Here is a 14,831-nt window from a genome sequence, read left to right as displayed (position 1 = left end):
ACTAGCCACACAAAAGAAAACAAAGAGCAAATGTGTCACTGTCACTCTATAGAAAGGATGGCTGGGGCCTGATGTCACCAACCTTACTGTTGAGCCCAGACTGGGAATTACAGTCATCTGTGATATCCCTTGCACCCTCCCCTCCTACTCCCTCAACCTTAGAAACTAATTAAAAGGTAGAGAGCAAATCCTGTCTATTCTACCTCCAAATTCTTACATTTCTGTTGCCACTGCCAGTATCTCATTTAAGCTCATGTCATTCCGACACCTTTGAGAAACTCTGCATTTGTTCTAGGAGCAGTAGTATGGCAGCACAGTTCCGAAGTTTCATCTTTGTTCAAAATTTTCTTTTTAAATTAAATTAAAAAAACATTCGAGACAGGGTCTTGCTTTCTTGTCCAGGCTGGAGTGCAGTGGCACTCAGCTCAATGCAAGCTCTGCATCTGGGGCTCCAGTGACCCTCCTGTTACTCTGTAGTCTGAGTAACGAGACTACAGGCATTTGCTCATCCTGCTTGGTTAATTTTTAAATTTTTTGTAGACATGGGGGTCTCTCTATATCGCCCAGCTTTATAATTACTATTATGAAATAATCTCCAAGTTATGTTGTGAAGTGGAGAAAGAAAGGTAGAAAAAAGAGTTTATGGTATGGTATCACTTATCTAAGGGGGCAGGTCATAAATATATTACATTTATTTATTTATTTATATTATTTGAGACAGAGTCTTGCTCTGTTGCCCAGGCTGGAGTGCAGTGGTGTGATCTCAGCTCACTGCTACCTCCGACTCCTGGGTTCAAGTGAATCTCCTCTCCTGCCTCAGCCTCCTGAGTGGCTGGGATTATAGGCATGTACCACCATGCTGGGCTAATTTTGTATTTTTAGTAGAGACAGGGGTTTCATCATGTTGGCCAGGCTGGTCTTGAACTCCTGACCTGAGGTGATCCACCCGCCTTGGCCTCCCAAAGTGCTGGGATTACAGGCATGTGCCACCATGCCAGGTCAGCATTTGATTATATTTTAAAGGAGCAAACAGAAGAACAAACCAAAAATGATAGAAAAAAATTACCTAGTGAATTAAGAGGTAAGCAACAAGGCAAAGGCAACGAGGGTAGAAGCCAGATTTCTATGAATATACCTTGTTTTGCACATTTGACTTTAGAATCATGTATTTTATTTCTCTCGCTCCTTTTTTTTTTTTTTTTTGAGACAGGGTCTTGCTCTGTTGTCCGGGCTGGAGTGCAGAGGTGTGATCTTGGCTCACTGCAGCCTTGAACTCCTGGGCTCAAGCAATCCTCCCACCTCAGCCTCCCGAGTAGCTGGGACTACAGGTATGTGCCAGCACACTTGGCTAATTTTTAATTTTTTTTTTTTTTTTTTGAGACGGAGTCTGGCTCTGTCGCCCAGGCTGGAGTGCGGTGGCTGGATCTCAGCTCACTGCAAGCTCTGCCTCCCAGGTTCACGCCATTCTCCTGCCTCCGCCTCCCAAGTAGCTGGGACTACAGGCGCCCGCCTCGTCGCCTGGCTAGTTTTTTGTATTCTTTAGTAGAGGTGGGGTTTCACCGTATTAGCCAGGAGGGTCTCGATCTCCTGACCTTGTGATCCGCCCGTCTCGGCCTCCCAAAGTGCTGGGATTACAGGCTTGAGCCACTGCGCTCAGCCAATTTTTAATTTTTTTTAGAGATGGGAGTCTCACTATATTGCCTGCCTCGAAATCCTGGCTTCTAGTGCTCCTTCCCCCTTGGCTTCCCAAAGTGTTGGGATTGATTACAGGTATGAGCCACCACACTGGCCTAAAAAGCAATCTCTAAAATGGAAAGTAACATGATATAAATGATCTGGTCGCCACTTGGTAGCATAACTGCACACAAAAAAATGTTACAAATGCCTTAAAAACAATAATTTGATGGCACATTCCTGGTAGCCTATACCTATGGATAAAAGGAACTATAAGAAAAATATAGAATTGTTTTTGGCAGAGTAATTATATTATTAATACTATTGATATTTTGTAACTACTTGAAATATTTTAGAATAAAACAAAAAATAATCATGTTAATGCCATTAGGAATCAAAATTTTCAGCTTAAGGGATACAAACATAAAATCAGGGAAGTTAAATACAATTAGAAGCTGGGTGTGGTGGCTCATGCCTGTAATCCCAGCATTTTGGGAGGCCAAGGTGGGCAGATCACTTGAGGGCAGGAGTTCGAGACCCCCCCGGCCAAAATGGTGAAACCCCATCTCTACTAAAATATACAAAAATTAGCAGGGTGTGGTGGCGCACGCCTGTAATCCCAGCTACTCAGGAGGCTGAAGCAGGAGAATTGCTTGAACCCGGGAGGCAGAGGTTGCAGTGACCCAAGATTATGCCACTGCACTCCAGCCTGGGCGACAGAGTGAGACTCTGTCTCAAAATAAATAAATAAATATATAAATAAATAAAATAAAATAAAATTCGAAAGTTATAAATTAGGAAGTTAGACATCTATAATTCTTTTAAAAATTATTATTTATTATTTCTTCTAAAAGTGGAATAAAAAGAAATACATAATTCTAAAGTTAAATGAAAAACAGAAATATGGAGCCTTGGAATGTGTGATTTTAAATGAACTTTCCAAGTGATTCTGATGCTCTTGGCCTCAGAAATGAAAAGCAGAGTACCCAGTGGTGCCAGCCACACAGTGCGCTTCCCATAGGAAACATGAATCTTCTAGAGTTTGCCTAGTCGACAACATCACATGTTTATGGGCAAGTTTATGTTGGTCTGGCTTTCTTGCATATGATCCTTCATGACTTCCCTCCCTCTGATCTACTCTTCATACTCGATGGGTCCCCAATTACATATATGATTGACCAGGTAGATAGGAGATATGGAGTTGGACAAAAAACCATCCCGTGGGCTATGCTGGTGTAGCAAGCAGCAGGCAACCAGAAGCCGGACTTGGCTTTCTGATGGAGAAGGCAGCATGCAATCAGAGAGACACTGTGCTGAGCTTACCATGGCAAAACCGACATCTGCTTTCTTCAGAGCAGGTCCGTCATTTGTGCCATCACCAGTGACAGCCACGACCTGCCGCTGTTCCCCAACAGTGCTGTCAATGATGCCTGGGAGAAACAGACACACCACAGTGAGGTTTTCTGGTCTCCCTCACCTCTCAGTTCCTACCACCCGCCACTCCTTCTACTTTCCTCTTTCCTTCCCTTTTCCCTTTCCTAGAGGTTCTATAGGAACCACCAAAGGGCAGTAAGTTGTTTCATGGGTAGCACTGAACTAAGTTTGTCCTCATCTGGTACCCTAAGGCAGCTATGAATAACACATTGGATGGATTTCAAGGCAGAGACCCAGGGGTCAAATTGCACCATTTCCACCTACCAGCTGGGCAATTTGGGTAAGTTACTTGTCTTCTCAGCCTCAAACTTCCTCATTTGTAAAATGGGAATACCTGCCCTGCCTAGTTCACAGTACTATTGGTAAATAAGACATGATCATGTTTTTAAGAACCCAACAACTTGCCAGGTGCAGTGGCTCACGCCTGTAATCCCAGCACTTTGGGAGGCTGAGGTGGGCGGATCACCTGAGGTCAGGAGTTCGAGACCAGCCTGGCCAACATGGCGAAACCCTGTCTCTACTAAGAATACAAAAATTAGCCAGGCATGGTGGCGGGTGCCTGTAGTCCCAGCTACTCAGGAGGCTGAGGCAGGAGAATCATTTGAACTCAGGAGGCGGAGGTTGCGGTGAGCCGAGACTGCACCACTGCACTCCAGCCTGGGTGACAGAGCAAGACTCTGTCTCCAAAAACAAAAACAAAAAATAAAAAAAAAAACCCAACAACTTTATTGTGTGTCATACTCACCAAGGGCTCGGATGTTTGCTAACTGTATGTTTTCCCCAAATAGCCTGGGAGATCTCCTAGGACCTCCCTATTTGGACAGGAGAGTGACTTTGGCTGGTGGTTCTTATCTGTCTTCGCCCTGGCCTGCCTTCAGCTGTTGCAGGCACCTATTTGGAAGCCAACCTCACCTTTCACCAGGGTGTGCTTGTCAGTGGGAGAAGATCGCGCCAGGACCCGAAGCTTAGGCCAGATCTTGTCCAGCTTTTCTTGCTCTACCTGCCAACACCAGACCACACCTGGATCAGTCAAACTCAGAAAAGCTATCCAGGAAAGTCTTACTTCTCCACATACTTGGAGCCACTGGGAGATTGGGTACGCCACAGTCCCACATGATAGTGTTATTCTGGCTTCAGCAGAGATTAAACAGCCAACCAGTCACCAAGGGTAGATTCATGGATGATGACTATTCAGGCCCTACTTTTTTTCTTTTTCCTCCCAAGTCCCTACCTGGGAGCCAATCCCCCATTTCCCAGACCTTTAACGGGAGGTGGGCCAGGGTTGGCTGTTGGCTCGGGTGGGTAAAGTGGTGCTTCTGAGGTCTTAGGTATGATTTCTATGTAGCTCAGGAAGCTTGGATCTGTGCCACTGCCAGACCACATTCTCCTTTAGCCACTGTTAGCCAAAGGGCAGGGACACAGGAGGGATGGGCTAGGGGGAAGTCCGTAAAAAAAACTGAAAAAGCAGAAAGACATGAAAAATTAGTGACACTGTCTCAAAGGATAGCTAGTGAGCTCACTAGCTTCATTCACAAGCAACTCCTATTTTTTTTTTTTTTTGAGACGGAATTTCGCTCTGTTGCCCAGGCTGGAGTACAGTGGCGCGATCTCGGCTCACTGCACCCTCCACCTCCCAGGTTCAAGCGATTCTCTTGCCTCAGCCTCCCCAGTAGCTAGGAATACAGGTGCATGCCACCATACCCCGCTAATTTTTGTATTTTTAGTAGAGACAGAGTTTCACCATGTTGGCCAGGATGGTCTCGATCTCTTGACCTTGTGATCCACCCACCTCGGCCTCCCAAAGTGCTGGGATTACAGGCATAAGCCACCGCGCCCGGCCAGCAACTCCCAATGTTACCATATGAGCAGCTTTGGTACAAGGAGATGTTTCACTATGAATAGCTTTCACTTTAGAAAACACCCACTTTCCCGCACATGACCCAGATGCCTTATGCTGGAACCCGCCTTTTCCTCATCAGGGGAGGTCCTGGATCCCCCTACCCAGGACCCACCTCGCCTTTCTCGTTGCGGATGAGCCGGTTGAATTCTTTGCCTTCTAAGCACAGGAAGTCATCCCCAGGTGTCAGAATGCCACATTTGGTGGCAATGGCCCGGGCTGTGTTGATGTTGTCACCTGTCACCATTCTGACAGTAATGCCAGCTTGTTTGCATTTGGCAATAGCATCTGGCACCTTCAGAGAGTGAAGAAAGGGGAAAGGTGCAGATGAGGGTGGTGACCCTGGTAAGCTGTCCCTGTATGTCTGTCCCTTTGTGGCAGACAGGAGACAGGCACCCTAGAAGTGGTGCCATGTGGCATGGGCTAGGTCTGGTCATGTTGATATTGTTAGGTGCCACCTCACTTCTGTCCTACCCACAGCAGTCACATTTGAATTTGCCTACTGCACCACGAGTTGAAGGGGAAATTTGCTTTGGGAGCCAGGTGTAAAAACTTGCTCTTCCACTTACAGTTGAGACTCCTTGGCAGGGCATGGATGGCATTTTGTGATCTGGCCACTGCTTTCTTTTTTTTTTTTTTTTTTGAGACGGAGTCTCGCTCTGCCGCCCAGGCTGGAGTGCAGTGGCCGGGTCTCAGCTCACTGCAAGCTCCGCCTCCTGGGTTTACGCCATCCTCCTGCCTCAGCCTCCCAAGCAGCTGGGACTACAGGCGCCCGCCATGTCGCCCGGCTAGTTTTTTGTATTTTTTAGTAGAGACGGGGTTTCACCATGTTAGCCAGGATGGTCTCGATCTCCTGACCTCGTGATCCGCCCGTCTCGGCCTCCCAAAGTGCTGGGATTACAGGCTTGAGCCACCGCGCCCGGCCGACACTGCTTTCTTTTCTAGCAGAAGCTTCTGCCACTCTCCACCCACCTGGCCCATGCTCCAACCATATCAGCTCTTTGTAATTTCCCACATGCATGACACCCTCTCATGCCTCTGGGCCTTGACAGTTAATAGTCCATCTGTCTACACTTCTTAGAAGCAGAGACTTTTCAATCCCCTAGTGTCTAGAATAGTTATCAGCACACAGCAGTTACTCAAAAAGAATGTGTTGATTGAAAGGAGGGAGCTAAAGACAAAGTTGGTGTCCTGATTAAATCAATCTCCTGACAATACTTAAGTGTCAAATAATGAGCCCAATAAGCCCTTTGCTTCTGAACACTCAGACAGCATTAACCCTAGTAATGCCACATTCTATCAAACTGGTACTCCACAGCAGTCCTGTGAAGCAGGAAGCACAGAAACATCTATCCCTGTGAGAAGCAGTTAGATTACCTGCCTGGGGTCACAACTAGAAAGAGAACTAGTACTCCATTTCCTGAGACTCCTGGGTGGCTTCCCACCCTCTCACCTCTGGGCGCACAGGGTCCTCAATGCCCACCACTGCGATACAGGTCAGTTCAGTGAGGATCTCATTCTCATTGTCCCAAGAGGGCTCTGCGTCATTGAAATCCCGGTAAGCTATGCAGATAGTCCGGAGTCCGTCACAGGCCATGGGCTCGATGACAGTGCGTATCATATCATCTCTGTCTTTATTCCTGAATGGCACTGCTTCCCCTTTCCGGTCCAGGATTCGATTACACCTGGGGAGGCGCACAGTAAGAACGCGGTGTCTCCCTTCCCACTCAATACATTTCTATAATCATTGACAGACATTTTGACCACTCTGTATTATTCCTAAAGACATTGCTCCAAGCGTGGCCAAACATTTCCTTCATCCATTAGCCAGCTGAGTCCCTCTTTCCAAGGTGGGTGGGCTGTGGATGGAGTAAGGTCTAGGTAGGTAGAGAGTAGGATTCTCCTATGTCATCTGTTCTTACCCATATGTGAATGCAATGCGAGTCATTTGTGAATCACCTGCTCTTTTGAACTTCTTGAAGGCAGAGAAACTTTTTCAATCCGAGTATTCAGAATAGTGCTCACTGTGTGGTGGTGGTTTAGGGGGAGATTTCCTATACAAGAATGTGCTGATTAAAAGAAGGTGGCTAAAGCCAAGTTGGAGCACTGGTTAATTCAGCCCTACTGGCCCTATACCTAAGTAGGGTCAACTTTTGATGATCTATGGGTAATCTATTAATAGTCACTTTTTTTTTTTGTGAGACAGAGTCTCACTCTGTCACCCGGGCTGGAGTGCAGTGGTGCAATCTTGGCTCACTGCACCCTCCACCTTCTGGGTTCAAGCGATTCTCCTGCCTCAGCCTCCTGAGTAGCTGGGATTACAGCGCGCACCACTATGCCTGGCTAATTTTTGTATTTTTTTTTAGTAGAGACAGGGTTTCACCATGTTGTTCGGGCTGGTTTCGAACTCCTGACCTCATGATCTGCCTGCCTCGGCCTCCCAAAGTGCTGGGATTACAGGCGTGAGCCACTGCGCCTGGCCGAATAGTCACTTTTAAAGTTACGTAAATTCCCTGTAATCAGAAATGGGAACGGGAAGGAAAGAGAAGGAAAAGAGAACACAGAACAAACATTTCTAGTACTTGTTATGTACAAGGCATTTTACATACATTGAATCATTTAGTTACAGTGAGGCGATAGTGCTTTTAGGAGCTGAGTACTGCTCTCTCTGTTTTCAGATTAGGAAATGGAAACTGAGGATCGTCCAGGTCTGAATCCTGGCTGTGCCACTGTTAGCTGTATCACCTTGAGTGAGATACTTAACTTCCTTAAATCTCTGTTTTCTCATCTGTAAAACTGGGATCATCACAGTATCCACCTTACTGAGTTGTGAGGATTAAATACAACAAGCCACCGTAAGCACTTAAAAAACATGCGTGGCCTGAGTAGACACTTGGATATTAGTTATTATGGCACCACCTGGCTGGAGGGCTCCCTCATCGGCATGGGTTCAGTGTGGGGTGTGCACCCATGCCTTCCTGAGGAGAGGCTCTTGAAGGGAAGCAGAGCGGTCAGGGGTGCTCACTTGCGCAAGATGATCTCAGAGGCGCCCTTGCTGTACATACGGAAGCCACCGCTGGGATTCCTGATGACGGTGCTCATTGACTTGCGCACTGAGTTGAAGGTGTACACCTTGTAGAGCTTCTCCTCGGGCACTTCATTACGCACAGCCTGGTAATCCTGCTTCAGATCTGTGACAAAGCCTAGCAGGGCACACTCGGTCTTGTTGCCCACCTGCCGAGGCAGGCCTCCCTCCTTCTCTGGAGGCTAGGAGAAGAAATATACACAGCACTAGTGAGTAAGATGCCTTGACAAGGCAGAGAACTTAGGGAGGAACGAACTCATTTACAAAGCCTTCACATTATATACCTAGAGCTCATGGGGGAAATAACATTTGTTTTTTGTTTTTTTTTCTTTTCTTTTTTGGAGATGGAGTCTCGCTCTGTTGCCCAGCCTGGAGTGCAGTGGCATGATCTCGGCTCACTGCAACCTCTACCTCCTGGGTTCAAGTGATTCTCCTGCCTCAGCCTCCCGAGTAGCTGGGTCTACAGGTACCTGCCACCATGCCTGCCTAATTTTTGTATTTTTAGTAGAGATGGGGTTTCACCATGTTGGTCAGGCTGGTCTCAAACTCCTGACCTCAGGGGATCTGCCCACCTTGACCTCCCAAAGTGTTGGGATTACAGGCGTGAGCCACTGCACCTGGCATCTTTTTTCTTTTTCTTTTTGACATAGCATCTTGCTCTGCTGCCCAGGCTTGACTGCAGTGGCGTGATCTCAGCTCACTGCAGCCTTGACCTTTTAGGCTCAAGTGATCCTCCCACCTCAGCTTCCTGAGTAGCTGGGACTACAGGTGCGTAATCATGCCTGGCTAATTTTTTTTTTTTTTTTTTGAGACGGAGTCTCGCTCTGTGGCCGGGCTGGAGTGTAGTGGCCGGATCTCAGCTCACTGCAAGCTCCGCCTCCTGAGTTTACGCCATTCTCCTGCCTCAGCCTCCCGAGTAGCTGGGACTACAGGTGCCCGCCACCTCGCCCGGCTAGTTTTTTGCATTTTTTTAGTAGAGACGGGGTTTCACCGTGTTAGCCAGGATGGTCTCGATCTCCTGACCTCGTGATCCGCCCGCCTCGGCCTCCCAAAGTGCTGGGATTACAGGCTTGAGCCACCGCGCCCGGCATGCCTGGCTAATTTTGTTTATTTTTGTAGAGATGAGGTCTCACAATATCGCTCAGGCTGGTCTCAAACCCCTGGGCTCAAGCGATCCTCCCACTTTGGCTTCCCAAAGTGCTGGGATTACAGACGTGAGCCACTATGCCCAGCCTGTTTTTTTTCAAGGATAGGCAGAGAGTGGTCAGTGGTAACTGTGATCCTTGTGCCATCCAGGGCTTAGGGATTTTGTAGTTTGCTCTAGTGGTAGTGCTGGTGTCTCGCCTTGTGTGGTCTTATTCTAATACTCTGTGCTTGTTTCTGGAAAGTGAGTAATTTCCTTCTGATAAGCCCAATTCTACTTTGGGCTACTTTCTACTTGCCCTCCTTAGAGACATTGCCTTTACATGCTAATCGGGAGGGTATTTCCTGGCCATAGATTTTTACAGGCCCTTGCCCCAAACCCTCCATTGACTCCCAGGTACTTTTCCATAGTCTCACCCAAACATGTTCACTCCAGAGTGAGAAATGGTGCTCACTCTCACCTGGGATGAGAATTTAGGGATGGCAATTTAGGCAGTGTGAACAATAAGCGGGTTCATTTCAGAGAAAATGGATGTTCCCTTCCAACCAACCACCCATTCTGAGTGTCTAGGCAAAGGAGATGCTTACCAGAATCTTGGAGGTATAAGCGCTGTTGATAGAAATGCCATTGACAATGAGGTCCAGGACTTTGGGCAGGAAGACATCAGGGCTTGGGATTTGACGGTAATGGATGCCCCCAATATAAGCCTGTACCACAGTCATGCGGTTCATGGTCAACGTGCCTGTCTTATCAGAGCAGATGGCGGTGGCATTGCCCATGGTCTCACAAGCATCCAAGTGCCGCACCAGGTTATTGTCTTTCATCATTTTCTACAAAGGAGAAAAGACTTGAGAGGGGGACTAACTGGACTCTCCTAAATATAGGTCAAAGCCACTTCCTAGCCAATATCTCTCCATATTTCATCTTCCAGTCCCACACAAAAATCCAAGATACTGGCTGGGTGCGGTGATTCATGCCTGTAATCTCAGCACTTTGGGAGGCTGAGGTGGGCAGATCACCTGAGGTCAGGAGTTCAAGACCAGACTGGCCAACATGGTGAAACCCTGTCTCTACAAAAGATACAAAAAGTAGCTGGGCGTGGTGGTGCACACCTGTAATCCCAGCTACTTGGGAGGCTGAGGCACGAGAATCACTTGAACCTGGGAGGCTGAGGTTGCACCATTGCACTCCAGCCTGGGTGACAGAGACTCTGTCTTAAAAAAAAAAAAAATCCAAGATACCATTTTTGTCATTCTCTGAAGGTTCTACAGGGTCATTTCAACATTGATGCATCTGACAGAGATAGTCCTTCCATAACACCAAGGACTTCTGCTCTTGTGAGGCACCAGCCAAAGTTTACATATGACAGAATGGCTTATCTTTTCACTAAGGGTTACATGGTACCCTTCCCTCCCATCTCTATCCTAAAGGAAGAGATAGGATTGTTCCAGTCTCACCTTCACAGAGTAGGCCAGTGAGATGGTGACAGCCAGAGGCAGCCCCTCTGGCACAGCCACCACCAGTACAGTGACGCCGATGATGAAGAACTTGACAAAGTACTGGATGTAGATCGGAGTACACTCAGGGAGCCATGGTCTGCGATTTATCACAAAGTTGTCAATCACGAAGTATAGAATCAGGATGAAAACTGTGAGAGCAGACATGAGTAGACCTGTCCAGAGAAACAAGTCACATGAACCCAGGCCTGAGGGCATTCCTAGGGCCCTAGCCAGAGATAGAATGGCATCAGTTGTAGCCTTTGTTGCCAATTGTTAAAACCACCATCTCCAGGAAGACTTACTAAAATCCCCACCCAGTCTCTGTTGCTTATACATTATGGCATAAGGAACAAACACTGGTTTCATATTTCAAAGACACAGGTTCTATTCTCAGCACTGTACTAACTTGACTTGTGGCTTTGGAAAAGTCATTGACCCTCTCTGGGCCTGTTTCCTAGATCAAATTCCTCATTCATAAATCAGGGGGTTGATCTGTTTCCTGAAACAGCATTCTATGATCCTATTCCACACCCACCCTCTCCCTATGATTCATAATGTCATGACTGTACTTGTCCATTTCTTAGTAGTTTATCAATTTTGACTTCTCCCCTACTAACCTCCGAATGCTGGACAATTCAATTCACACCTTGTTTACAGCAATGCCTCTATGGTGCTAGTGTGTCACCTGCGTGACTAACTCTTAGAACAGCGCTTCCCAACCTTTCTCTTATCATGGCACACATAGAAGATGCCAATAATAGTAAATATTTATGTGGGCACCTACTGTGGGCCAGGCAAGCACTTCACAACAACCCTGTGAGATAAGTTACTATTATCATTCCCTTTTTAAAGATGATGAAATGAAAGTAGTGAGAGGTCTTTGGTATCGTTCATTGGTAGAGTGACCAAACCATCCTGAGACTACTGAACAGTTTTCAGGGATGTGGGGCTTTGCTAAAATTGAGAAAATCCCAAGCAAACGGGGACGGTTGGTGACCCTACACATTACAGTACGTGAAAGAATCTGCTGAAGGTCAAAACCGACTGGCCTAGGGATTCTGATTGCCATGGGTGCTGCCTGGATGCTTTGAGGGCTGATGGAATCAATATCTGGGGACAACTGTCCCTAACTGTGGCACAATATTTGGGAAAAGCTCTGCTTTAAATCATTGTCTGGTTTTGGTTTTTGCTTTTCCCAAGGGCCAGATGATTCGGGGGCCTCCAAGCAAGGCTAGAGATGATGATATCAATGAAAGCAAATTCTTCTGTACTTTACTTGATTAGAGCCAGGACTCAGGTGGAGAAGCAAGCCACCAAGGGTGCAAATTTAAGAAGGAACTCACTCTTTAGGTGGTGGAAGGCATCTGACTTGCCTCACCCTATTCCTGGACTGGCCTAATATATAAAATAAAGCAACAAAGGAGACTAGTGGCCAGCCATCAGGTAGCTTGTACTCTCTAAGAAGAATAAGGCAGGGGCCAGGTGCAGTGGCTCACGCCTGTAATCCCAGCACTTTGGGAGGCTGAGGCCGGCAGATCACTTGAGGCCATGGGATCACTTGAGGCCAGGGGCAGATCACTCGAGGACAGGAGTTCAAGACTGGCCTGCCCAACATGGCGAAACCCAGTCTTTACTAAAAATTAGCCAGGCATGGTGGTACACGCCTGTAATCCCAGCTACTCGGGAGACTCACTGGAACCCCTGAGGTGGAGGTTGCAGTGAGCCAAGATTGCATCACTGCATTCCAGCTTGGATGACAGAGTGAGGCTTTCTCACAAACAAATGAACAAACAAGCAAAAACAACAATAAAAAAACAAGGCAAGGATTAGGAGAATAGTACAAGGGTTAGGTGGGGTATATTTAACGTTTCAGACCTGTGTGTTTGATCCTGCACCTGCAACTCATCTCATCCATGTATAGTTCATATGCAAGAGATTTCACCATAGTTAAAATTAGCTAGGTACTAGAATGGACACGAAGAGGTTAGGCCAACTCAGTCCAGTAGATCTTTCTGTGAAACTTAAGAAGTTCTCTATCTGTGCTGTCCAATATGACAGCCACTGCTAGCACATGTGGCTCGTGACCAACTAAAATGTGCCCCAGCAACTGGATTTTTAACTTTATTTACTTGTAATTAATTTAAATTGCAGCAGTCACATGTGGTGAGCGGCTGCTATGGTGGACAGCATGGATCCCGCCATCCAGTGTGTGCAAATTGAATCAGCAGTGTTGGCATCCTGTGGGGGTTTGTTAGGAATGCAGAATCTCAGGCTCCACACCAGATCCCCTGAACTGAATCTGCACTTTAACAAGACCCCCAGGTAAGTTGTATACAGCTATATAAAGTGCAGAAATATGCTGATTATGATTGTGGTAAACAGAAAGGTGGAATCAGAGAATAAACAGTGGTAAAAGACTATTCTCTGGCAGGGCACGGTGGCTCAAGCCTGTAATCCTAGCACTTTGGGAGGCCAAGGTGGGCGGATCACTTGAGGCCAGGAGTTTGAGACCAGCCTGGCCAACATGGTGAAACCCCATCTCTACTAAAAATACAAGAATTAGATTGGCGTGGTGGTGTGTACCTGTAGTCCCCACTACTTGGGTGGCTGAGGCAGGAGAATCGCTTGAACCCAGGAGGTGGAGTCTGCAGTGAGTTGAGATGGTGCCACTGCACTCTAGCCTGGGCAACAGAGAAAGACTCCATCTCAAAAACAAAAAACAAAAAACAAAAAAACTATTCCTTGAGGGATATGTCCACTGAAGTAGCAATCTTCTATTTCTTCTTCCCACTCCCCATTCTCCCCCTCCATTGAAAGAAGGTGGTAAGACAGGAAAATGCAGAGGCAAGTGATGGAGAAGCCACTTTCTCATATGCAGAGTGCATTTAGAGAGGGCCTGTCTAACCACAGCCTTCCTTCTTCCTCCAGTCCTTACTTGGTATTTATTGCTCTGTGCTTGGCCAGATCCTACTACTATGCTAGGGAATTGCCTCTAGCAAGCTGCAGCTTTCTCTATCTTTAAGGAATCTACAACCCAAAACAAGAGACAGGTAAGTAGTTATTAAAGTCTTCCTTCTTGCTAATGTAAATCTCCCCTACTGTAATATATGCTCTTTACTTCTCATTCATTTGGATTAAGAGATCTCACGGCCATTAACCCTTACACACAGGAAAACATTTCTCTCTGAAAAAGCCTAGGGAGCAACCAAACAGTGGTGGAGATAGGGACAGAGTTGCCTAGCCCCAACTAGCCATCCTGAAGTTTCACCTTCTTTCTGCCAGTCTCAGTTGGTGCAGAAAGAAGGGGATAAAAGTGATGAGGATCCAGGATAATACTGATAACCACAATGAGGCTGTACCCTACTCACCAGCTTTCCCAATCTGAACAGCCAGGCGAGTCAGCTTGCCCTGCAGCACTGACTTCTCCTTTTTAGGCACCTTGACTGCCTTCTTGTCTTTTTCCTCATTGTCGATTCCCTCCTGGCTATTGAGTGGCTGGATTTCCAGGGCCACTCCATCTTGGGTCTTTGCTAGAGTGTACAGAGAAATAGGACAGGTGAGCAGGCAAGGTGGTAGCACTGAGTGGCAGGCAGGTGGAAACCAAAAAACCTTCCTGTCTCTTTCCCAGAATATACCTTGGACCCTGATATCAGTCCCGACCACTCGCAACCCATGCTAGACATGGAACTTGCCTTCAACACTCTATTAGGGCCTTTGGAATAATATTCTAATGACTTCAGATGAAACTGGGGTGCTTTTAGGGTATGGATTTCTTCTTCAGTGGCAGCTTCCTGGCACGACCTCAGAGTCCCAAGCCAGATTTATTCCAGCAAGGGGATTAATCATGTCACTAAGCACTATTAAAACAACCATCCTTCCTGGAACTCAGTGCTTAAAAGAGTGAATCTTTACTGCAGAAAGGGGCTGAAGGAGAGGGTTGGCAGATGTTTCTAGAGCACAAGATTGCTCTGTTAAATGGTTTATCTCTCTCTCTCTCTCTCTCTCTATTGTCAGGGAAGAAACACATACCCCCAGACCCAGGGCATTTTCCAGCTCCTTCTAGCAGTTGAAGGATAGGAAAAGAAAATTCCCTTTCTT

The 14,831-nt window shown here is 46.8% G+C and overlaps 1 protein-coding gene across 9 annotated transcripts in view; it reads right to left on the bottom strand.

Moving 5' to 3' along the window:
• ATP2B4 (ATPase plasma membrane Ca2+ transporting 4) overlaps window positions 1-14,831 on the bottom strand; it is a 113,471-nt gene that overhangs the window by 20,289 nt on the left and 78,351 nt on the right. For all 9 annotated transcript variants that reach the window (XM_033197760.1, XM_033197758.1, XM_033197754.1 and 6 more), the window contains 8 exons: window positions 14,102-14,263; window positions 10,692-10,906; window positions 9,822-10,064; window positions 8,031-8,272; window positions 6,459-6,690; window positions 5,121-5,300; window positions 4,021-4,108; window positions 2,998-3,104 (listed from right to left, as the gene is read on the bottom strand). In XM_033197760.1, coding sequence (XP_033053651.1) covers window positions 2,998-3,104; window positions 4,021-4,108; window positions 5,121-5,300; window positions 6,459-6,690; window positions 8,031-8,272; window positions 9,822-10,064; window positions 10,692-10,906; window positions 14,102-14,263 — 1,469 coding nt within the window. The remainder of the gene's footprint in view (window positions 1-2,997; window positions 3,105-4,020; window positions 4,109-5,120; window positions 5,301-6,458; window positions 6,691-8,030; window positions 8,273-9,821; window positions 10,065-10,691; window positions 10,907-14,101; window positions 14,264-14,831) is intronic.

Source organism: Trachypithecus francoisi, unplaced genomic scaffold, assembly GCF_009764315.1.
Source record: "Trachypithecus francoisi isolate TF-2019V2 unplaced genomic scaffold, Tfra_2.0 Lachesis_group5, whole genome shotgun sequence".
Lineage (NCBI taxonomy): Eukaryota > Metazoa > Chordata > Mammalia > Primates > Cercopithecidae > Trachypithecus > Trachypithecus francoisi.
This window is presented reverse-complemented; position numbering and strand designations above follow the sequence as displayed.